Below are 26,834 nucleotides of genomic sequence, written 5' to 3'. Positions count from 1 at the left end.
GGTGACAAAAGATTGGGAATCACTGCTCTAGTACTTCACAAGTTAGCTTGGGCTATAAGCACATTTCAGTAGACCAAGAAAATGTCAAATGACTTCTTTCTTGGTTAATTACAAAAACGTTTACTACAAAATGATTTTGTAGTTAACTTTGTCTGACACTAAACCCTTGAAATACCAAGAACAATTTGTGCTTAGTGATGAAGTTTAAGAAAATGATAACACAAAACTCATGACTGATTCTGTCGAAATAGCTAATTAGGTTGGCTTAACTATGATTTTCCCATTACAAAAGCAAGCTGTATTTCATTCAGAATTCCATTTCTAACTGATCTTGTATTTCACTCTAGATTATTGTCTCCATGATTTTTCCCTACCAAACAAATCAGAGTGACTTGTAGGTGGTTATCCACTTTACTCGTACAGTGGCCTTAACTCTTTCTTCAATTTTGGCCTGTGCAGGCCCACATCTCAAATATTGTTGAACCCTTCTACACCAATTTCTGAAAGTATCATAAATATAAAAATGGCTATTATTACTTGTAAACCCAATTAACAGATGGTAGCATTTCCTCTTAGAATTTCAAGATGGTCTGTACATATATAGACAATTACCGATATGGTGTTAAAATAACCTTTAAAACATAGTGTTAAGCGGGTCCATAAAAGTGCAATTGTTAAGGAAACAATGAATAAAGAGCAATATATTGGCATGTTATAATTGTAATTCATTTTCATTCGTAGCTATAAACTTGCAGGCTAAACTAAATTTTTGAATAAATAAAACCTAATAAATACTAGATGAACAATACTTTTTATTGATTTCAACATTCAGCATACAATGTGAAAAAAACAAACAAACATATGATGTGCATAAAATTTACTGTACAGAACTGCTTGATGGGGGAATCACTCCCATCTAATATCAAGAAGTTAAAAGTCTAGAAGCTGAGGGCTACAGATCCTTGGTAGCATAACTTTTCTTCTTGAAAAAAAAAATATTTTTTTTAATGAAAACTCCAAACGTGAAAGGTTTTCGAACCTACAGTACTTTGTACTGTGCATTGGCTGAAAGTTGAGAAGATGAAAGAAGATACTTGTTGACATTAGACTTGAATTGCTGTTGGTTGTAATTTTCAGAAAATACATGTGAAGGGAGGTTGTTCCAGAAAAGAGAAGTTGATGGAATAAATGATGAAGAAGAAATGCTGGCTCTGTGAGTTTGAATATGGACAGTAAGTGGATGCTGACTGATTTGGAAAGGGGGTTAAGGATTACAGAAGTCAATTCAGAAGAACAGTATCAATAGAGATATCTATAAAAAAGCATGCAGCAAAAACAAAATATCTACGAGGCAGAGAGTGGAGAGACTTTGTAAGAGATGGGTCATTAATTTACCTACCTACCTACCATCTTTTGAATGAAGTCTAGAAGCCTGAGAGAGGTTATGGGGCACAACCACACAACCTCTCTAAGGTTTAGGTCGTAGGTAAGGTGGATTTTAGATGTACAGGGGGACTAGCTGTTTAGAAGAAAAGTAACACTGAGAGTGAAAGAGAAGACCCAGTTTTTTAGATGTGGAGGAAGAAATATTTGTCACATGCTTATGACATGAGACATTAGAAGTCAGGGTAATCCCTAATAGAGATAAATGATCTCATCTAGAAATTTAAGTGCCATTGAAAGTACAGGAGCAGAAGAATCCTTTTTTTGTGATATAAGACAGGCCTGAGTTACAGAACGATTGAAATTAACTAAGTTATTATTTCCCCACTGGAGAATTACCTGGAGATCAGCATTTAAGGAATTGGTAGTGGATATTTGAGAAGTTGAAGCTGTTTGTGCAGGGAAAGGATTCTCAAACTAGATGGTGGAATGCAATGTGTTATCATCATAAAAACTATGGATAGAATTTCCAGTCAATGGAAGACGGTCATATCTTTACTGCATTTTTTCAGGTGTTTCCCCATGGACCTCTGGGAAATTGGTGATAAAATCAGGCCACAACTTCCTTGATACAGCATTCATAGATCAGGAACTGACATTAACCGAGCTAATATTGTCAAATGCAGCCTTGACACTGAAAAATTTTCAGAATTCCCTTAAAGTGGACTTGTTTTCTCCATTAGTGCTCTCCAAGCATTTTAACAAGCGATAATTGTATGGTAGCAACTGCTTAGATAGTATGAATCAGAGCTGTACTACTCAATATGTTCTACTTTGATAATAATATTAGTAAAATAATAAGAGGAGTTTACCTCAATATAGTGCGTAGAACACTTCCGTATGATACCCTCCAGAAATTAAAACGGAAAAAACGAAAAAAATCGACAACTTACCGGTACATTAGAGTAAAATATAAATAATTAAATAATCAATTTAACACAATCAAATCAATTAAAAATCAAATTAACGCAATTAAAAGAATCTAACAAAAATATTCAAAACGATTTTCCTTCCTGAAGCTGACAACGCTTTTCGACCGTATGTTGTGATCACAGGAATGAAAATTACCGAATCGGGTTAAACCTGATACTTAAAAAGAGATTATTTGTCTTTGTGCATGCGCGTAAAGGTCCACGCATCGGAGATCAAATATGGCCGCCGAACATTAACCGAATTTAATTTCAACGGTTTCTGCAATTAATAGTCGTGTATAATTACATTGAACGTTAGGTATTTTGGCTTCGTTAAATAAAAAAGTATGTTTTTCGTTAATGGCATGAAAGGCTAATTCTGACGCTGCTGAACGAGAAGCATGAACTGAGGCTTCATGTTGATTTACACGAATATTAAGAGAAAATCGGGTCGAACCCTGATAAGACGAGTCGCAATCATCACCGCAAGAAATGTTGTATACCAGATCATTAATTTGTGTTGCGAACGCTGAAAGAACCGAGCGATTGTTCAGTATAGTGTGTAACTTCCGTATTGGCCTAGCTACAATTTTAAATTCGGTATCTTTAAAGAATCTGTTAAGCTGTTTGTGCCACTGTTCAACATATGGGACAGAAATAAAGTATTTTTTGATATTACTATTGTTGATTGGTGTAGTATTTTGTATCCTATCCTTAGCTTGTACCCTAATTCGGTTTATTGTGGTAATGGAATAACCCTATTTAAGAATCTGCTAGTTAATATTTGTATTTCTGAGTCTAAAGCAGATTCCGTCGTTGAATATTTATAGGCATTAAGAAATTGATTAAAGATAATCGATCTTTTGTAGGTGAACGGGTGATAGCTATTATAATGTAGAAGCATACTGGTGTTTGTAGGTTTTCGATAGATGCTAAATTGTATTTTATTCGAGTCCCGGGTAAGCGTGAAATTTAGAAAGTTTAATGACTTAGTATCCGTATCCTCCCTTTCCAATGTAAATTTGGAGTCTAGAATGAATATTATTAAACGAATGTAAAATGTCTTGGATAGTATTACTATCGGTAATAACTAAAACATCATCTAAATACCTCCCATAGTATGTGATACAGGTTCGAAAAGGTGTCAAATGTATCTGCTCAATCGTTGAGAGACAGATATCTGACATTAAGCCACTCAGGCTCAAACCCATTGGTAATCCAAAATTTTGTATACCTTGTCTCGAAAGGTGATGTAGTTAGCCTCAACTAACAGTTTAATTAAGTGAAAAATTTCCTTAATAGGTAGCTTCGTATAATTAATCGGTGTTGAGTTTTTATTTAACATATCCGAAATAATATCTAATGTGTATTCAACGTTTACATTCGTATATAATGAGGTAACATCTAGTGAGATTAAATTGTCATTGTCGCCGAGTCTACAGTCTTTAAGCTTATTAAATAATGTATCGTAGCTCTTAATCCCAAATTGTATTACCTGTCTAAAGGGTTTTATAACATAATGTTATATACATGTGTGGCTAAGGATGAAAATGCCGAGTTCCTGTAGGAAACAATAGGTCGAATAGGAAACCCAGTCTTGTGTAATTTTACCTGACCGAAAAGTGCAGGAATATTGTATGTTCTGGACTTCAATTCCTTTAACTGAACCATAGTAATGTAGTCATTTTTTCGATACGTGGTTAACGTTTTATTGTATTGATTGACCAAATTGGTAAACAGTGTCAGGTTTTAAGCATCAGGTTTAACCCGATTCGGTAATTTTCATTCCTGTGATCACGACATACGGTCGAAAAGCGTTGTCAGCTTCAGGAAGGAAAATCGTTTTGAATATTTTTGTTAGATTCTTTTAATTGCATTAATTTGATTTTTAATTGATTGTGTTAAATTGATTATTTAATTATTTATATTTTACTCTAATGTACCAGTAAGTTGTCGATTTTTTCGTTTTTTCTGTTTTAATTTCTGGAGGGTATCATACGGAAGTGTTCTACGCACTATATTGTGGTAAACTCCTCTTATTATTTTACTAATATTATTATCAAAGTAGAACATATTGAGTAGTAAAGCTCTGATTCATACTATCTAAGCAGTTGCTACCATACAATTATCGCTTGTTAAAATGCTTGGAGAGCACTAATGGAGAAAACAAGTCCACTTTAAGGGAATTCTGAAAAATTTTCAATGTCAAGGCTGCATTTGACAATATTAGCTCGGTTAATGTCAGTTCCTGATCTATGAATGCTGTATCAAGGAAGTTGTGGCCTGATTTTATCACCAATTTCCCAGAGGTCCATGGGGAAACACCTGAAAAAATGCAGTAAAGATATGACTGTCTTCCATTGAACTCCTCTTATTATTTTACTGGTAGCTACTGCTGAAATTAGCAATCACATTCTGGTCCATTTGCAAGATCAATGTAAAATGGGAGGGGAGAAAAATGACTGTCTTTAGCATATGAACTAATGAGACTTGTGGCAGAGAAGAAAAATGCATGGAATGCATATAAATTATCAGGTGACACAGAATCCTATGGCAGATATAAGCTAGTCTGTAATCAAGTCACAAAGGAGATTAGGCAAGTGAAGGCAGATTACGAGAAATCTTTGGCAAAGGATGCTAAGAAAAAAAGGAAGGGAATGAATCAGATTGGTACACTTGATATCGATGGTCGATTGTTGATGATCCTGCTCAGATAGTAAACACACTGGATGAGTTTGCATCTACATTCACACATGAGGAGCTATTATGGAAGGAAAATGCCAGAAGGTTATCAAATTGTAGCAAGGTGCTTAATCATTTGGTAATAACTGAGAGCAAAGTGCAGGAGAAATTGTTGAAGTTAAACATAAGAAAGGCACCTAGGGTGGATGTGATTTATCAAGTTATATTAAAGGAGGCGGCAAAGGAACTAAGCATACCCTTAGCCATAATTACGAGAGCATCCTTGGACTAATTAGAGGTCCCCGTGGACTGGAGATGTGCAAATGTATCCCCAGTTCACAAAGGGGGGGATCGAAGGGTGATACGAGTAATTACAGACCAGTTATTTTAACTTCTGTTCTGGATAAAATAATGGAGTCACTGGTTAAAGATGCATTGCAGGATCATCTAGACAAGACTGCAGCAATAATTCAGACACAGCATGGGTTTGTTAAGGGAAAGACTGACAAATTTGATTGGATACTATGGTGTGGTCACAAAGGAACTGGATGCAAAAAATAATTTTGATATATATTTGGATTTCAGGAAAGAATTTGACACTGTTGTGCATGGAAGACTACTGTACAAATTGGAGCAGAATGGTATTAAGGGTAAGTTGCTATAATGGATAAAAGGGTGGTTGAGTGGGAGAAGACAGAGGGTGGTAATCAATGGATGCTGCTCTTCGTGGACTAATGTTATTAGCGGAATTCCATGGGGTTTGGTGTTGGGCCCACTGTTGTTTTGTATATTTATCAATGATATTTGTGAAGATATATCAGGCTTAGTGTCAAAGTTTGCAGATGATACGAAGGTTGGCAGGGTTGTTAACGACAGTAATGACAGTGTGCTACTGCAACAGGATCTAGAAAACTTGGGAAGATGGGCTGAGAAGTGGCAACTGAAGTTTAACATTGACATATGCAAAGTACTGCATATGGGTAGAAGTAAACCCCAGAGGAACATACCAACTGTGTGGTACTACACTTAGGGTGGTAGAAAATGAAAAAGAGCAGGTCATGGGGTTTTGTCAATGATATACAGGAATTTTGTTAGTAGGGAAAAGAAGGTGATTATCGCTTTGTATAAGGCAATGGTCAAGCCACGCTTTGAGTACTGCATACAGGTCTGGAGGCCTCATTTTAGGAAGGATGTAGATTTGCTTGAGCATGTACAAAGAAGGGCAACAAGACTGGTGAGGAGAATGAAGGGATCCTCTCACCAAGAGAGGCTTAAGTTCTGCAAATTGCAGCGGCTGGAGACTAGGCACCTGCCAGGTGATCTGATTGAGGTGTATAGAGCCTTGAATGAGTTGAGCACGCTGAATTCTTCCACTTGCTCAGATTACGAACCTAAGCATAAATTCAAACTGAGGAAAGACAGTTGTAGAATAGATGTGCGGAACTTTGCCTTTAGCAAGTGGGTGGTTAATTGCTGGAACAAACTTCCATCTGTTGTTGTGGAAGTTGATAGCTTAAATAAATTCAAGGAGGAACTGGACAAACATTTAGAGGTAATGGTTGTGTGAATTATTTTATTTTTTGGTTGATGCTACATAAGCTCATACACTTGCTTTCTTGCATCACATGCCTCTATTACTATTATATCATCAGCTAACTCATCAAGGTTTTTCTGGACGACTAGGAGCATTTCAAGTGATCAGCACTGTCTTCTCTGCCAAGTTGTTCTTACTGAGGTAAACTTTGATTGTTGGGCAGAACAGTAGAAGAACCACTCCTGAAATAAGGTCCAGGTTACCCAGGACCTTATTTGTGGTCCTATGCTTCTTGTGGTTTGGAAGTCTTACTTGACTACCAAACCACAAGAAGCTTAGTTTCCATTTTTTTTTGGTAGTTGTTGGCGCATTGACTTCTGTGGCCATTATGCACCTCCCAAGGTTTTTGCAGTACTTTGATCCAAGCCCGAGGCGGGATTCGAACCTGCAACCTTTAGGTTGCTAGGCAGGCACTTTACCCACCCAGGTAGCTGGGTCGGCTAGCTTTCCTTTGATAAATCCTTTTAAAGCTCTTGGGTTCTTGGAATGGTAAATGAATTTTGGTTTCAGTTTAAAGTTCCCATTAGCACTGCCTCTTAGAAGAAGATTCAGTTGATCCTTAGCTGGCTTATAACCTGACAACTTTCTCCTTTGTAATGAAAGTTCTGTTGGGCATATTTTTCCAGAAATATCTATTTTTGTTGATGTTCAACACTTGTTTAGGATTGTACCATGTTGTACCATGTTCCTTAATAATTCAAGCAAATTCTCTGACATGACACTCGATTTTGCATGCCTCAATTTCAATGTTTCGATAAACATTGAAACTGAGACATGCCATCAATTAGATAAACAACCAAATAAATTCCAGTTTTCAATTTAAATTTATTGAACCAGCCTCACTTGTGGAAAATTCAGTTTGTTTTGTTTATCTTTAGATTGTTAAAATCCTCTTAGCTTTCTGTCTTATCAAAGGGAAATTCACTTTTTGTTTGCCGATTAGAAATCCAAATCAATAATAACTTTAAATTTTTAGCAAAATATTTTCTCTGGTTATTAAGCATTTAATTTTTCCAGGCATTGGTAATTTTGAAACATCTTTATTTTCTGTTTATTGGCTACAATTGATGTTATGAGGACCGTGCAATGGTACTGTGTGCATGGTTCAGTTTGGGACCACTTTCTTTTGTTAAGTCGTTTAAGAAACACCTCCCTTTGTATTGAAGCCTGGGCAAGTCACATCCGATGCCCCTTGGTTCTTACCAAGGAAGATGCATTGGATGCAAGCAGTATTCAATCCATTATCACATCCAGTATCAGCTATTCTTTTATCAGCTTCAAAATCAGCAATACTCTTCAATTTATTTTCTAAAATGAGGGACTACTCTTGGCCTTAGCTTACTCATGCAACTTTGCAGGCATGGACACTGAGTTTTTAATAAAAAAATAAAATAAATAAAATAACACTGAAATGGTGTTTTATAACCTCTCACTAGAAATGTTCCTAATAGATTGGTGCTGCTGAGGAAGTGACATATGCAAATAATAAATATAACTTAACCTGCAGAAAATACAATGTGACTGTTTAAACCATGAACATATATGTTACTCTATTAATAATATCCAGATATCCCTCTGTTGAGAGTTGGTTGAATTCTACCCTAGCACCACGTGTCAGACACAACTATAAAATATGATCATAGGCTTTCAAGAAGACTCGTACAATGGTGAATGTAAGATGTCATGATCAGCATAGTTAACTGACTTCCAGGTAGAATAATAATAGGGTGCCACATAAGAAATCACTCTATAGATGACATTTTAATGGTACCAAAGATACATATGTAAACAAAGGGTCTCCTTAGCTGAGTGGTCAGTGCAGGGGTGCAGTCGTACATGTTCTTTAAGTAGACCGGGGTTCAAGCCCCGGAATGGTAAATATGGTCGATCTACCAACCCACACAGGACCAGCGTAGCAGAGTATGGTCCATTTCCCTCAACGTGAATCGTTGAGGAGGCTTCCTCCTGCAGTGGGTTGATAATGGCTGCAGTTTACCTTTACCTTTTTATGTAAACAATTGGTAAGGTGTTCTACAAATGGAAGTGAACCTATCATAAAACAACCCAGAAAACTTCCAAAGCTGTTGAAACATGACAGGAATCACAGCATACAGACTCCAATGAGATGAGGGGCATCAGCCAGCACAGTACAGAGAGGACTGCATGATATGGGTTACCATGGTTATGCAGTTGTCTACAAGCTACCAGTTAACCCAATTAATGCCAGATCCCATCTAGCTTGGTGTAAGGAACACGTTTTTGGACTGTAGACCTATGGAAAGCTGTGTTTGTAGTGATGAAACACAGTACATGGTCTACCAATCTGATGATTGTGCATAGGTATGGCAGATGCCTGGAGTAGTAGTAGTAATGGAGGCATGTGATGCAAGAAAGCAAGTGTTTGAGCTTACATAGCATCAACCAAAAAAAAAAAAAAAAAAAAAAAAACCCCAATTTCACACATCCATTCCCTCCTTGATTTTATTTAAGCTACCAAATTCCACGACAGATGGAAGTTTTTTCCAGCAATTAACCACCTGCTGGCTAAAGGCAAATTTCCGCACATCTATTCTACAACTGTCTTTTCTCAATTTGAATTTATGTCCCTTCAGGTTTGTAATCTAAGCAAGCAGAAGAATTCAGTGTGCTCAACCCATTCAAGGTCTTATATACCTCAATCAGATCACCTTGCAGGTGCCTAGTCTCCAGCTGCTGCAATTTGCAGAACCTAAGCATTTCTTGGTAAGAGGACCTCTTCATTCCCCTCACCAATCTTGTTGGCCCTTCTCTGTACTCGTTCTAGCAACTCTACATCCTTCCTAAAATGAGGCATCCAGACCTGTACGCAGTATTCAAGGTGTGGCCTGACCATTACCTTAAACAAAGGAATAATCATCTCCTTTTCTGTACTAGCAAAATTCGTGTATATCATTGACAATACGCCATGACCTGCTCTGGCACCTGTTTGCACTGCTCAGAAAACTTCATATCTGACTGCACAATTACTTCCAGATCATTTTCATTTTCTACCACCCTAAGTGTAGTACCACACAGTTGGTGCGTTTCTCTGAGGTTACTTTTACCCATATGCAGTACTTTGCATTTGTCAATGATAAATTTCTGTTGCCACTTCTCAACCTATCTGCCCAAATTTTCTAGATCCTGTTGCAGTAGCACGCTGCCATTACTGTCATTAACAACCTTGCCAATCTTTCTATTATCTGCAAACTTTGACATTAAGCCTGATATACCTTCATCAATATCACTGATAAATATACAAAACATAGTAGGCCCAAAACCAAACCCTTGGGGACTCCATTAATAACATTAGTCCACGAAGAGGAGCGCCCATTGATTCCCACTCTCTGTCTTCTCCCACTCAACCACCCTTTTATCCACTGTAGCAATGTACCCTTAATACCATACTGCTCTAATCTGTACAGTAGTCTCCCATGCGCAACAGTATCAAAAGCTTTAATGAAATCCAAATATATGATATCAAAATTATTTTCTGCATCCAGTTCCTTTGTAACCACATCATAGTATCCAATCAAATTTGTCAGACAAGACTTTCCCTTAACAAACCCCATGCTGTCTGAATTATTATTGCAGTCTTGTCTAGATAATCCTGCAATGCATCTTTAACCAGTGACTCCATTATTTTCCCCGGAGATTTGCTGAACTGCATCGTCCAGGCAATCAATAAGTTTGGCAGAGGAAGCATGATAGTGTGGGACTGTTTTTCATAGTTTAGACTTGGACCATTGGTTGTTTTAGGCAAAAACACTAATGCCAAATTCTATCTAGACAGCATGGACAATAATTACCTACATTGTGGTGGCATGTAAGGAAGGCTCATCATACCTGTATCAGCAGTCCAACATTCCATGTCATACTGTTTACATATCGATGGAGTGGTTTGAGGATATGAGTATTGAGGTCATGTCCTCAAAAAGCACAGAACCCTCACCTCAATCCTAAAGAGAGCCCCCTGGGATGAATTTTTGGTGCATGCGAGGAGAGACTGCTCAACAAACAAACTGAACTGGTCACTGCTTTGAAGGCTGAATGTTCGATAATATTGGAGAACCTTTACAAAAAACTGGTGGAGGGTATTCCAAAGAGACTAGAGGCTATCGTAAAGGCTGAACACTTCAGAATATGTTTCGTTTTCCAGTAACTTAAAGTTATTTGCAGATATGCAGGTGTCTATAAATTAATGGTAGGGCACTGTATGATATGAGTGGCAACATATGAATAAGATATAAAAGATTTGAGGAGGGAGTGCAAGTGCAAAAAATGTATGTATATGTATACAGGCAGTTCCTGCTTTACGAGTTTTTTTTTTTTTTTTTTCAACTATCAACAAAATCAAAAATATGAACATCAATTGCAAAAAATGAATGTTAAACATTCATAAATACCGCATTTCAAACCACGCGCATAGCTATACAATACAGTGGACCTCGCTTTACGATATTAATCCATTCCAGAGATACCATCGTATTATAAAAATATCGTAATGTGAACCCGGAAGTTGAAATTTTCACTATATAACTCTCTAAAAGGTCATTTTTATAGTGTAAATTATATTAGTTACCAATTCAAATCATTAAAATGCACTACACTTTCATCGTTATCATATGTTCTGTTATAAGAACCAATTTTCGGGTAAGAGAAGCGCATAGGATGATAGGTTTAATTTCCTTGTTTTTTTTTTTTTTTATTAATTATTATTATTATTATTTATTTATTTTTTTTTTTTTGTTTTTATCATTGTTTTGTTCGGATTTTTTTTTTTGGCTGGTGCAGCATAAGCCATAGGCTTTCTTGCACCATGCGGCCATTACTAATACTAATACTAATTTTAAACGGTTTTGTGATATTTTTCTAATGCACGTTTCTGGAGGTCACTACCATAAAACAACAAAAACAATTTGCACTTTCCGGTTTATTGGACTTTTCTGTTAGCGCAATCAATTATAAATGGGTGGTTTTTACCCAGTGAGAAATAAATATTGTTATTTTGTATGTTTAATAAAAATTGGCAGAGTTGTCCATTACTGCCACTATTATTGCCTCTGGACCTCTGGTTCCCTGCTTCCTGAAGGATGGCACTGACTTGTTAGAATTTACTTTTGTGTAAACAAAACCAGTTTATGGTAGCTAAAACGTAAGTGAACTCACAGATTGTTCATTTATCTAGAAGAATACCAGATAATCCAAACCATACAGCCAACACGCTTGATCTTTTTCTCAAAAACAATCCTTCTCTAAGTATACGGTTGAAGTCAGTGGTCCTTTTTAGGCACCTCAGATCACAACTTGGTGATTGTCTCTTCTCCAATGGAGCCTTTATCTCATGGCTATTCCCAACCTAGTGTCGTTTGGCATTACAAGAATGCAAAATGGGATGACCTGCAAGATTTCTTTTCTTCTTTTCCTTGGTCAGATTACAGTTTCAAAACTTCTGATGTCAACGTTTGCTCAGATCGTGTCAGTGAAATTATTCTTATAGGAATGGAATCCTTTATTCTACACTCCGCTTTAAAATCTCTTTATCTAAACCTTGGTTTTCCAATAAATGTGCTAAGGCTGTTCAAGAGAAGAATGTTGCATATCGTAATTGGCTTGTTTCCAATTCTTCAGTTTCATTTTCTGAGTACACTAAAGCTCGCAACAATTGTAAAGCAGTTATTAATCAGTCCAAACTAGATTTTGAACAGACTAAGTGTAGAAAACTTCCTCTTGCCCTAATGGTAGTCGAGCATTCTGGTCTCTTGCCAAAGCTACAACTTTTGCCCATCTCTGCTCCTACCTCTGTTAAAACCAGGTGGTTCTGTTGTCACTTCAGCCAAGGATAAAGCTGACCTGCTAGCACCCATTTTTCTTCCAATTTATGTATTAATGATCTTGGTAAAACACCTCCCACCATTCCCAACACGCTCCATTCAATGGCTCCTGTGGTCTTCCATCAAAAGGATGTCAGAAGGATTTTGACGAATCTTGAGGCTAAGAAAGCTCCAGGTCCCGATGGTATTTCTCCACTTGTTCTCAAAACCTGTGCTCCTGAACTTACTCCTGTTCTTTGCCACCTTTTTTCACTTTCTTATTCCAAAGGTGTTTTTCTTTCTGCTTGGAAATTTGCTTATATCATGCCAGTTCCTAACAAGGGTGACAAATCCCTCCCATCCAATTATCGTCCCATTAAAATTACTTCTACTCTTTCTAAAGTAATGGAGAAATCAATTAACTGCCAACTCGTAAACTACCTAGAAATCTTCCGTCTGATCAATGATCTCCAGTATGGATTCTGTCAGTGTCAATCCACTGGTGATATTCTGGCTTATGTTACCCATTTATGGACAAATTCAATGGAAAAGTTCGGTGAAACATAAGCAGTTGCTGTTGACATCTCAAAGGCTTTCGATCATGTTTGGCATAAAGGCCTTCTAAACAAGCTTCCATTTTATGGTTTGCCAACTGTTTTTTGTAATTGGTTATCCAGTTTTCTCTCTGATCGCTCACTGAGGGTGATGGTAGATGGCTCTCTGTCTTCTAACTTCTCCACTAATGCTGGTGTCCCCCAAGGTTCAGTTCTTTCCTCCACTCTTTTCATCTTGTATATTAATGACCTTCTTCGACTGACCAGAAATCCTATCCATAGTTTTACTGATGATAGCGCATTGCATTCCACTTTCCATTTTGAGAAACCTTACCCTGCTCCATCAGCTTCAACTTCTCGAATATCCACTATCAATTCCTTAAATGCCGATCTCCAGGTAATTCTACAGTGGGGCAAAAATAACTTAGTTGATTTCAATCCTTCTAAAACTCAGTCTTGTCTTATATCTCGCAAAAAGGATTCTTCTGCTCCTATGCTTATCTTTGGTGGCACTCTGATTTCTAGGCAAGTTGATATATCTCTTTTGGGAATTACCCTGACTTCTAATCTCTCTTGGCAAAAGCACATTACAAATATTGCTTCCTCTGCATCTAAAATCTTGGTTTTCTCTTTCGCTCTCAGCATTACTTTTCTTCCAAACATCTGTTCACACTGTACAAATTGCAAATCCGCCCTACCATGGAATATTGTTCCCACCTCTGGGGCAGTGCCCCCTAAACCTCTCTCAGACTTCTAGATTCCATTCAGAAGAGGGCAGTTAGGTTAATTAATGATTCATCTGTAACAGTCTCTCCACTTGCTGTCTCATAGATGTACTGTGTCTGCTGCATGCTTTTTCTACAGATACTTCCATGGGCACTGTTCTTCTGAATTGGCTTCTATAATTCCTGCTCTCTCTTTCAAAACAGTCCAAACACATGCTGCGACCAGCCAACATCCATTTACTGTCCAACTTCAAACTCACAGAACCAACTTTTCATCTTCCTCGTTTATTCATTCAACTGCCATTTTCTGGAACAACCTTCCTTCATATGTATTTCCTGAAAATTACAGTCTACAGAAGTTGAAGTCTAATGTCATCAAATATCTTCCTTCATCTTCTAAACCTCCAACCCAAGCATGGTACTAAGTATTATAGGTTGTAATACCTCTCGTGTTTGGGGTTTTCATTAAAAAAAAAAAAAAAAAACTGAAAAACATCATTGTGAAGGATGAGCTGTTAAATTAACAGCCCCTATTTTGTCTAAGTTGTTTACATACACTCCCTTGCTCTTCAGAGGATTAGGGTCAGTTACAAACGTTACGCCAGTTCAAAGAGTCTTTTCCTACAGTACAGTATAATATATTTTTTGTGCAATTTTATTTGAGCTGATGTCTTTTTGGAACGTGTGTCTTTAAATTAATTTAAAGTTTATTTATATTAAATCTCATCTAGCAGTGTTATGGCGACAAAGGAAACAACATCCCTATACCTACATTATATACAATACTGAAAAACTGAAGGAAAAATAAATAAATAAATAACCTTGAAATGTGTGACACTGGGGCAGCAATAAAAAACAAGAAATGATTTCATGGGACAAAACACAAATGCGTGCATCTAATTTGCCAATATCAGGTCTGATTTTGCAAGAAAAGGCAAATTATCTAGCTTAGAAACATGGAATTAGTGACTTCAAATGCAGCAGTGGCTGTTTCCAAAGATTTAAAGACAGGAATAAGTTGGTTTTGTGAAATGTTTGCAGTGAGTCTGGATTAGTCAACAAAGAAAAGGCTACAGACTGGTTGTGTTCTGTATGGTCCATTCTTAAAAAATATGAGGCAAAGGATGTTTTTAATCTTTATGAGACAAGTTTATTTTATAATTTGCTGCCAAACAAATGTCATAATTTTCCGTTCGAGGAGAGTCTTTTCATGGTGGAAATTTTAGTAAACAAAGAGTCACTATTCTGTTATGCTGCAATTCAGATGGCAGTACAAAACTACGCCCACGTGTGATTGGTAAGTTTTCCAAGCCTAGATGTTTTTAAGAAGTTAACTAACTTCCCTTTAATTATGAGGCCAACAGAAGTGCTTGGCTTATGGTCAAAAGTTTTCAGTCTTGGTTATCAAAAGTGCACAGAAGAATGGTTTCAGAAAAAAAGGAACATTTTGATGATTCTAGATTGTTGTACAGCACATTCTGCAGTGATACTTAAGTTGAGAACTATAGCTTTTGTTTTTACCTCTCAGTACCACCAGTTTTATGCAGCCACTGATTCAAGGCATTATTTATAACCTCAAGAGAGCATATAGAGCCCGCCTGATAATAGAGCCTGCACACAGAGCCCATACTTGATCTGCAACATAGGAGGGAACAATTTGCAGCCAAATTGGAATGATTTGGATGCTATCTGTAATCTTGTTATTGCCTGGAACAGTATTGCATCAAGTGTAATAATCAACAGTTTCAGAAAGAGTGGCTTTGGAGAGAATATCATCGAAAAACCTGGCCCAGCAGATGAATGTGATAGCAATATTGAAGAATGGGGGAATTTGAAGGAGCATATGGATTTTGTCGGCGAATTTAAAGAGTTCATGAAGGTGGATAATGAAGTTGCTACTACAGCAATGCCAATGCCAGAAGAGCTGCTGAGCACTAAGCAAAATGATGATGTTTTTGTTACTGGTGACAGCAAAAGTGAAGAAGCACACATAACCATCTAAAACAGATGCTGAAAATGCATTGAGTGTAACAGGGAATGTATTGGCCTGCAGAAACATTGATAAAGAAACAACTATTGCATTTGATAATGTCTGTGCTGTAGTTAAAAATGTATAAAAAACTGTGAAAACAACTTTAGATTCTTTCTTTAAATTAGATTAATTTATTAAAAATTTAATGGTTTATATGTCTCCTTTTATATTAAGATCATAATTCTTTTTACTGTGATACTAAAATAATGTATATATCAAAATATATGCTATACAATACAATTGCTTTTCCCTTAAATTATCTTACAAATAATATAAAATCTTTAAAAAATGTGTTGTTCTTATTACTGTATTGTTAGACAAGGCCTTTTTTTATTGTTTTTTATTATTTTATTTTATTCATTAGAATAAATTTATTTTTTCATTTATTTCTGATATTATTATTACAGATATATAATATATACCAAATCAAAAACCAGTAAAATTTAGGTCCCTCAAACTTTGTATTAGCGAGATGCAACTGTATTTTATTATTATATATATATTTTTAATAGTAATTTCAAACAGAAATGGCTATTGAACCTATTTGCATTCTATACTGTAGAGAAGTTTAGTTGGAAATCAAGAAAAGACTTAACATTACAAATGAAATCTGTAGGTAGTATAGAATTCGTTTGTATGAAATTTATTTGGATGTATTTTCTGTACACATTTTTATGAACAGAAAATACATACAAAGAAATGGGGGTATGGCATTGAAAAGTTTTTAGTCCAATATAGATCTCAAAGGTTTTTGTGAAAGACAGGATTACCAACCTGTGCTATGACTCTTTGTGTGTGTTCACAGAAAATTTCAGGTTTGTAACTATATACTTCTCTTTTACATAGGGCATTGAAGTGTGGAAGGTGAATGAAGAGACTGTTGAGAGAATAAAGCACTGTGCAGTCACTGAGTATCTTCATTTAAATAAAATGTTGCCAAAAGAAATTTATGATGACATGCAGCAAACAGTAGGGGAATCCTGTCCATCATACACCATAGTCAGAAACTGTGTTGCGGAATTTAAGCAAGGACAAGACAGTGTTGAAGATGCACCCTGTTGTGGGAGGCCTGTTAAGTGTTGACACTAAAAATGTGGATGCCATTCATGATCTGATCATTCAAGATCACAGAATAGCATTGAAGCACATTGAGACAACATTCAACATCTCATGCGAGCAAGTTCACGATATTGTGGTAAATGTTTTAGTAACAAAGAAGGTTTCTTTGAGATAGAGTCCTAAAACACTGAATTCAGATGAGAATTGGGAAAGAGTGAGGTGTTGTAAGAGATTGTGCAGCATTTTGAAGCTAATGAAGCTCAGTTTTGGAGGCAATATGTTACCATGGACACCATTATTCTAACCCACTGAGAAATTTCCCGAATGAATCACTTTCATCAAGAAAGTGATTCATTCGGGAAATTGTGTCCAATGTGCACCAGTGCACTGGTGCACATTGGACTTGTGAATCAGGCAACATTGCATGACTGTGGGTTCGAGCTATTACAGCACGTGCCGATTGGATTTGGGTCCATCGGACTATTTTTTCTATTTCCAAATCTCAAAAGGACCTTGAAAGGACAAATTTGAAAGTGACAATGCTGTGATGGATGCAGTCAACAACTGGTTTGAGTCAAAATCTTCTGAATTTTATTTGAGCACGTTACAAAAGCTATCAGATCAGGTGAGAAAGTGTGTTGACTTAAGATTAAGGGGGGGGGGCTATGTTGAAAAAGAAATGGGGTTTCATAACTTTCTAGTATTCCTTCTATGAGAGGCTAGAAACTTTTCAGCCCTCCCTCATATTGTTCAAAGAATGAAATGTAGTATGAGTTTGAAATCCTTGACATACTTGATTCTACCCATAACTATCAGTGGTGTATAATTAACAGAATACTACTAGTACAGGACATAATCTGATTGCCACGTAACATACCTAATGAACTCAGAGCAGTGGAATGCATTAGTAAGTGAAAAGGTCAGCTGAAGTAATAAGTCTGTGTATGTAATGATTAGATACAGAATATTTCCCTTTTTTAAATCATTGCTACATCATTTTCAATATTTCACATTTAATATTCCAAAAATTACCTGTTTTCACTAGTCCCCATAAGATGTGCGAACAATAATCACAGTAAGTTGGAGTAGTATAATTGTATTTCTCAAATCGATGAGGATGAGAGTACACTTGTGGTTGAGTTGATTCTCCTACCATTTTCCCCCTTACTAATATTTCTATAGTGGAGCGTTTATGAATAGATCGTCCATGAGAGCGAATCATCTGAGTAGTAAAAGATGCTTGTCTCTGCACAAAAAAAAATAAAAAATAAAATAAAAAATAAAATAAAATAATAATAAAATAAAATAAAAATAAAATAAGTAATAAAAAAATATATGTATACACAAAGGTGTATACATATATTTTAGGACATAGTAGGAGTAAAGTTAATTGAGAAAGTAACTTTACTCCTATGAAACTGATTTTTTTTTTTTTTGCTTTAACGAAACACTTTTCAACATGACAAGATTTTATATTTGAATTTGTTGGTAATATAGGATTTTTTTTTTTTTTTTAAAAATACATTGACTTTAATCAGACATAGAATATAAATTAAAATGGTGCTATTCCTTATTGAATTCTGCCACTGGTTGAGTGGCTCTACAAGAATATAAAGTGTAAATTGTATTTTCTTGAAGCTAACATATGTTGAAAAAAAGCCATGAGTTATGGTTGAATTTGACAGTGTCTGCAATTCTGCCCCGACATGGTAGGAGGTAGTATATGATGAGAGCCTTGTCAATCAATTTGGCCCTGGAGAGATTGTGCAAGGTTCATGGGGTGAAATATTTCTCAGCTCAGCCTAGTCTGTGCTTGTTAACAGGAAAGACTGCTTCAACAGAGATACACTTAAATAGAAAGGGTGCAACAATATATGCTGATGTTATCGAGGCAGTGTTAGGTGGGTCGGAAAACTGCTAGCTTGGGGGGATACATGGAATAATAGATTAACAGTAGCTGTTGGCAGAGGTGAAAGTGATTCTTGCACTGCTTCTATTGGAATGAGCAGCAGCCTGGAAAACAAGGTGCAGGGGATTTCAAAGACTGCTGGGTGTCATCGCAGAACAAGTAAATACATGGGTTGTGTTAGGGTAGCTAAGAATAAGAACAGGTGCATGTATACTTGCTTGTGCACTAATGCTAGGAGTATAGTAAATAAATTTCATGAATTTGAGATGTTGGTCAAAATATCAAAGGCAGATATTGTTGGGATATCAGAAACGTGGTGTCACTTAGATACTCCCCAAATTCCATTTGGGGAGTACAATGTGTACAGAAAAGATAGACAGGAAGGTAAGGGATGAAGGGGTTATGCTGTTAGTTAATAAACACACAAAATCTAAGGAAGTGCATCCAGTTGACATTGATGGAGAGTGCAATGTTGAGTCAATTCGGTGTGACATAAGCACTGGAAAAGCAAAAATGAGAGTAGCAGTGTGTTTTAGGCCTAATGACTCTAATGAGTACAATGAACAATTGTACAGAGAAATAGAGTAGGCTAGTAAATCAGAATGTCTTATAATGTGGGATTTTAATTATTTCCCAGATATTGACTAGAACCTGTGGGTTGGCCACTCACATTCTGGCAAGACTTTTGTTAATTTATTGGATGATTGTTTACTACAGTAGCATATTTGGGAGGCAACTAGAGGGAGTAATACTCTTAATCTGATTATCAGTAGTGATTTCTTCATGCATTAAGAATCTGCAGATAAAGGAACCACTAGGTGGCAGTGATCACAGTGTGCTGATGTAGGATTTACTGAAAGAGGTAACTATCATCATGGGTAAAGGGAAGAGTTTTTGCTTTTGTAAAGGTGATTACGGTGGTCTGAGACTGTTTCTAATTCTATACAGTGGGACCAACTGATGATGTTACCAACAGCAAATTCTAAATGGGAAGCATTCAACGAATTAATCTTGGTTTTTTTTTTTTTTTTTTGGTAGTTGTTGGCGCATCAGCTTCTGTGGCCATAATGCACCTCCCAAGGTTTTTGCAGTGCTTTGATCCAAGCCCGAGGCGGGATTCGAACCCGCGACCTTTGGGTTGCCAGGCAGGCACTTTACCCACCTGGCTAGCCCGGTCGGCTAATTAATCTTGGAAGCTACTGGGCTTTGCATACCAACTAAGAAATACTGTTCAAGGTTTAGGCCTAAATGGATTTCAGATGAACTAATGAGACATGTGGCAGAGAAGAAAAATGCATGGGATACATATAAATTAACAAGTGATACAGAAGCCTATGGTAGATATAAGCTGGTCTGTAATCAAGTCACAAAGGAGGTTAGGCAAGGAAAGGCAGATTACGAGAAAGTTTTGGCAAATGATGAAAAGAAAAACAGCAAATTGTTGTTTACTTATATAAATTCTAGAAGGAAGGGGATGAATCAGATTGGTCCCCTTGATATCGTTGGTTCAACCATTGATGATCCTGCTCATGTAGCTAACAAACTGAATGAGTATTTTGCATCAACATTTGCACATGATGAGTTAATAAGGGAGAAGAATGCTACAGGTGTATTAAACTCTGGAAGTGAGCTAAATGATTTTGTAATAACTGAGAGAAAAAAATGGAGCAGAAATTGTTGAAAATAAACATAAGAAAGACACCTAGGGTGGATGGGATGTATCCAGTTATATTAGAGGCAGCAAAGGAAGTAAAAAAACCCTTAGCCATAATTATGAGAGCTTCATTGGATTCAGGAGAGCTACCCATGGACTGGAGATGTGCAAATGTGATCCCAATTCACAAAGGAGGATCAAAGGGTGATACAAGTAATTACAGACCTGTTAGTTTAACTTTTATTCTGGGAAAATTAATGGAGGCACTAGTTAAAGAAGGATCACTGGAGGATCATCTACACAAGACTTCAGTTATAGTTCAGACACAGCATAGGTTTGTTAAGGGGAAGTCTTATCTGACCAATCTGATTGGATACTATGACTTGTCCATAATGCCACATGGAAGACTGCTGAACAAATTGGAGCAATGTGGCATTAATTAAGGGCAAGTTGCTGCTATGGATAAAGGGTTGAGTGGGAGAAGACAGACAGTGGTAATCAAAGGACACTGCTCTTCGTGAACTAATGTTATTAGTGGAGTCCCCCACTAATAACATTAGTGGGGGATAATAATAATGGACCCAACACTTAACCAGGGTTAAGTGTTGGGTCCATTGTTAACTGTATTTATTAATGATATCGATGAAGGTATATTAGGCTTAATATCTAAGTTTGCAGACGATACTAAGGTTGGTAGGGTTGTTAATGACACTAATGACAGTATGCTACTACAACAGTATCTAGAAAAGTTGAGCAGATGGGCTGAGAAATTTAACATTTGTCAATGTTAAATTTCAACTGAAATTTAACACTGACAAATGTAAAGTACTGCATATGGGTAGCAGTAACCCCAGAGTAACGTATCAACTGTTGGTACTTCACTCGGGTGGTAGAGAATGAAAAGGATCTGGGGGTAATTGTGCAGTCAGATATGAAGTTTTCTGAGCAGTGGAAACGGTCTGCAAGAGTAGCTCATGGTATCTTGTTAATGATATACAGGAATTTTTCTAGCAGGGATAAGGAGATGATTATCCCCTTGTATAAGGCGATGGTCAGGCCACACCTTAAGTATTGTATACAGGTATAGAGGCCTCATCTTAGGGAAGAAGGTAAAGCTGCTGGATCAAGTACAGAGAAGGGCAACAAGATTAGTGAATGGAACAAAGGATTGCTTTTACGAAGAAAGGCTTAAGTTTTGCAAATTACAGTGTCTGGAGACTAGGCACCTGCAAGGTATTAGTATTAGTAATGGCTGCATGGTGCAAAAAAGCCTATGGCTTATGCTGCACCGGCCAAAAAAAAAAAAAAAAAAAAACGAATAAAACAATGATAAAAAAAAAAAAAAAATAATAATAATTAATAAAAGAAAAGGAAATTAAACCTAACATCCTATGTGCTTCCCTCACCCAAAGGTACTATCCAGATGACCTTTGAATTTCCTCAAACTGTCAGCCTCTACCACCCATGTAGGCAACTTATTCCAGTAATTTATAACTCGCTGGCGAAAATAAAACTTCTTGCAGTTCAATCTAAACATTTCCCCCATAACTTGAATTTATGTTCCTGTTCTAGCATCATTTATAATCTTGAAAATTTCGTCCTCATTTATTTTACTGATATCTCTCAGAGCCTTAAACACCAGAATGAAATCTCCTCTAAGGTGCCTAGTTTCCAAACTCTGCAACCCCACATATTTGAAGTCTTTCTTCATAAGGACGCCCTTTTGTCAATCTCACCAGGCGAGTTACCCATCTTTGCACCCTTTCAAGAAGCTCGATGTCTTTCTTTAGGTGCGGTCTCCATACTTGAACACAGTATTCCAAGTGTGGTCTAACAAAAGCCTTATATAATGGGATTATCACGTCCCTATCTCTACTTGCAAAAGTTCAATAGATCATCGATAGGACACCATGGGCCTTCCTTGCAACCTGTTTACAATGCTTAGAGAATTTCATGTCTGACAGTATCGTAATACCCAAGTCCCTTTCCTCCAGTACTGGGTTTAGTTGAACTCCACCAAGTGAATAAGTTATTTTGGAATTACTGTTTCCCAGGTGTAATACCTTACACTTTGTTGGATTAAAGCATAGCTGCCATTTTTCTGACCATTCCTGAAGTCTATCTAGGTCTCTCTGAAGAAGCTCAGCTTGACGGTGATCATTAACTACTCTACCAATTTTAACATCTGCAAATTTAGACATCATGCTCTCTATTCCTTTAATCTATGTCATTTATGAAAATTAAAAACAACAGTGGTCCTGTTGTTTTTAATTTTCCTAATACTGATCCTTGGGGAACCCCACTTCTTACATCAACCCAATCTGAGGAATAGCCATTTATCACAACCCTCTGCCTCCTGCCCTGAAGCCATCCTGATATCCATCTAAGGATTTTCCCAGTGATTCCAACCTGTTCCAGCTTATAAAGCTGGAACAGGTGAACTGATTGAGGTGCATAAAGATTTGAATGGTTTGAGCAAGCTCAATGCTGATGGGATTCTTCCTCCTGCCTGCCCAGTTTAATTGTCTGAGGGGGCATAAATTCAAATTGAGGAACTATAGTTGTAGAATAGATGTGCGGGAATTTGCCTTTAGCCAGCGGGTGGTTGATTGCTGGAACAAACTTCCATGTGTCATGGAAGTTGACAGCTTAAATAAATTCAATGCAGAACTAAAATATGTTTACCAACTGAATGGATGGGTGAAATGGGACTTTTTTTTTTTTTTTTTGTTGTTGTTGTTCATGCTGTATAAGCTTGCTTTCTTGCATCATATGCCTCTATTAGTGCTAATGCTAATATCTAACGATATAAGATACATTCATAATAATCTTTTTTCACTTTATATTATCATAGAATTCAAATCCTAACCCAGTAACAAAATTCAGAAACACTGCCATTTTAATTAATATTTTATCCTGGCTTACTAAAGAGAGGTACGTTGGCATTTGAGGTGAGCGGACGCGCTTAGACAGGGCTCCTCAGTTAAGTGGTTTACTTTTGGATAGTGCTTTTAAATATTTGATTTATTTAAATATTGTTGGATTATTTTGTTATAGGTTTTCCTGTAACTGTTTGATTTTAATAATATTATAGATATAATTTTTTAAAGTTACTTTCATTGATATTTATTTAATTTTATAATGGTTGTTACGAGATCTGCCTTAAACACGTCACAGGGTATCGTGAGTCACACGGAAATAGCAGATGGCGATTTACGGGTGAGTCATGATTTAATCCGTTGTGGAACCTGTGGAATGTTTTCCAAGGTCGACCTGGTGACTAATCCTACCTCACCTGGGGATTCTTTTCTTTGTGATCGATGTAAGGAGTGCACCGATCTTAAATTACAATTTGGTGCACTGACGGAACAATTTGAGTCCCTGAAAAAACGAGTGCTTGCCCTCGAAAATAATGCTTCTGGGAGCTCGTCAGGGACTCAAAACTCCAGCAATCTACCAAGTGATGCACACCCGATTCGAGCCTCAAAACAGAAAAACCAAGTGCAAACTACCCTGGTTAGAAAGGACATTGTTTTATTAGGAGACTCCATTGTCAGGGAAACGGGGAATATTTTTTGTAATAAAGATAGGTGGAGCAGAACCAGGGTATGTCTGCCGGGAGCAACTATTGATGATGTCACCAACAGACTGTCAGATTTTAAAGGGGGTAAAGAAAATATTATTATTCATGTGGGGACAAACGATATTAAACGTACACGATCTGACGATTTGTTGGAAAAATACAGGACCATGCTGAGGAAATGTCGCGAGATAGGCCATAATGTCTATGTGTCTGCAATTCTGCCCAGACACGATAGGAGGGATTATATGTTAAGAGCCTTGTGGATTAACTCAAGACTTGAAGGAATCTGCAAGGCTTTAGGGGGTAAATTTCTATCAGCATGGCCCACACTTGTAGGTAGAAGGAATTTGTTTTGTAGAGACGGGATACACTTAAACAAAGGTGGTGCAAAAGTTTTTGCCAGTATTATTGAGGATACCTTAAAGGCTCAGGGAAACTGCTAGTTAGGGGGGATGTGGGTAATACTGACACGCGTTTATCTGATAATATTGGTCAATGTAACTCTTGCACATACCTTAAGAGTTCTTATCTGTTACCCCAACTGGACGTATTATCTAGATGTTCTGGGGGCAAAGACGTTTCACGTGAGCAGGTAGCTAATATCAGGGAAGAGAGCCTAAAAAACTTCAAGGGTTGTGTTAGGGTTGTTAAATATACAAGAACAGTAAATCTTAATTGTTTATACAGTAACGTTAGAAGTGTCGTCAATAAAATGAGCGAATTCGAACTGCTGGTTAAAACAAGTAACGCGGACATATTAGGGCTTACGGAGACGTGGTGCCACCCGGAAATTGGGGATGATGAGTTTCAGTACGGCTTGTATAATGTATTTAGGAAGGATAGAGTAGATAGAAGGGGTGGTGGGGTAATGCTTCTTATCAGAAGCAGCCTGAGTGCGACGATAGCTTTCCCAGATTCAGACATTTCACATGCTAGTATAGAGTCTGTATGGTGTGAGATAGTTGGAAACAAAGGTACAATGTGAGTAGGCGTAATCTACAGACCAGGTGATTGTGAAGACTATGACAAAAGCCTCTACATGCAAATGGAATGGGCAAGTAAGCGTCAATGCCTTATTATGGGTGATTTCAATTTGCCTCTAATTGATTGGAGTAAATGGGAAGGAAACTCGACATGGGGAACAAAATTTTTAAATCAACTAGATGACTGTTATTTGTATCAACATGTCAGGGAAAGTACTAGAGAAAAGAATATCCTAGACCTCATCATCACACATGAATCAGATGATATAACAGGGCTGACAGTAGAGGAACCAGTAGCAGGAAGTGATCACGGAGTTCTACGGTGGATGATGACGAGAGAGGTAGCAGAAGTAAAAGGCAAAGGAATGGGTTTTAATTTCAGAAAAGGAAATTACGATGCCTTAAGGTACTACATGGCCTCTATTAACTGGGTAGATATCGCGCAGAGAATGAATACAATTGAACTGTGGTACGCTTTTAAAACATTAATCACAGATGCCTTGAATGCGTATATACCATTAAAAAAATACTCCACGAGAAGGGTTCCAAGTTGGATGAATAATGAAGTTGCCACATTACTTGAGCAGAAAAAGGTGGCATGGAAACGTTACAGAGCAATAAAAAGTACTGAAGCCTATAACAGCTACAAGGTGGTGTGTAATAGAGCCACAGAAAAGGTTCGACAGGCAAAGGCAGTTTATGAGAAATCACTAGCAAACAGAGCAAAGAGGGGGGATAAAGAATTCTTCACATATATAAATGCCAAGAAGAGCAGGACAAACCAGATCGGACCTTTACGTAAGGGAAAGGGGATAGTAATAAATACACCAGCTGCCGTTGCAGATGAACTGAACAGTTATTTTGCATCGATATTTACAAATGAAAAGCCTTTTGTGGCAATGGGAAATTGTGGGAGCGAAGTTAAAAAATATGTAATTAATGATATTGAAATTTCGCAAGATTATTTAATGAAAAAACTTTCAAGCCTACAGACTAGTAAGGCTCCTGGAGTTGATGGAATATACCCTATAATCTTGAGAGAGGCGGCAAGCGAGTGCATTGAACCACTGAGGCTGGTTATGCGAGCATCACTAGACTCTGGGGAGATTCCCTTGGATTGGAAAAATGCAAATGTATCTCCCATACATAAGGGTGGCTCTAAAAGTGAAGTGGGAAATTATCGACCTGTCAGTCTGACTTCAGTAGTAGGGAAAATCATGGAGGCATTGATCAAGGGTGGAATTCAGGATCATTTGGATAGAATTGAAATTCTCAAGGATACTCAGCATGGTTTTGTAAAGGGAAAATCATGTTTAACAAATCTGGTTCGCTATTTCGAAAGGGTCACTCACGAGCTGGATTTAGGGAATAATTTCGACATTGTTTATTTAGATTTCAGCAAAGCTTTTGACTCAGTCCCACATGAGCGGTTGCTTTATAAGCTGGAACAGGTTGGAATCACTGGGAAAATCCTTAGATGGATAGAAGGATGGCTTCAGGGCAGGAGGCAGAGGGTTGTGATAAATGGCTATTCCTCAGATTGGGTTGATGTAAGAAGTGGGGTTCCCCAAGGATCAGTATTAGGACCACTGTTGTTTTTAATTTTCATAAACAACATTGATGAAGGGATAGAGGGCGTGATGTCTAAATTTGCAGATGATGTTAAAATTGGTAGAGTAGTTAATGATCACTGTCAAGCTGAGCTTCTTCAGAGAGACCTAGATAGACTTCAAGAATGGTCAGCAAAATGGCAGCTGTGCTTTAATCCAACAAAGTGTAAGGTATTACACCTGGGAAACAGTAATCCCAAAATAACTTATTCACTTGGTGGAGTTCAACTAAACCCAGTACTGGAGGAAAGGGACTTGGGTGTT

The 26,834-nt window shown here is 37.2% G+C and overlaps 1 protein-coding gene across 1 annotated transcript in view; it reads right to left on the bottom strand.

The window, feature by feature from the left end:
- The window catches only part of Sbf (SET domain binding factor), a 540,931-nt gene that overhangs the window by 34,521 nt on the left and 479,576 nt on the right, over nt 1-26,834 (bottom strand). Inside the window, 1 exon segment of the mRNA XM_090386505.1 lies at nt 17,864-18,077. Coding sequence (XP_090242631.1) covers nt 17,864-18,077 — 214 coding nt within the window.

This window comes from Mastigoproctus giganteus, chromosome 12 (genome assembly GCF_048544385.1).
Source record: "Mastigoproctus giganteus isolate SK-2022 chromosome 12, ASM4854438v1, whole genome shotgun sequence".
NCBI classification, from domain to species: Eukaryota; Metazoa; Arthropoda; class Arachnida; order Uropygi; family Thelyphonidae; genus Mastigoproctus; species Mastigoproctus giganteus.
Note: the sequence above shows the minus strand (reverse complement) of the source record. Positions and strands in the feature narration are given on the sequence as shown.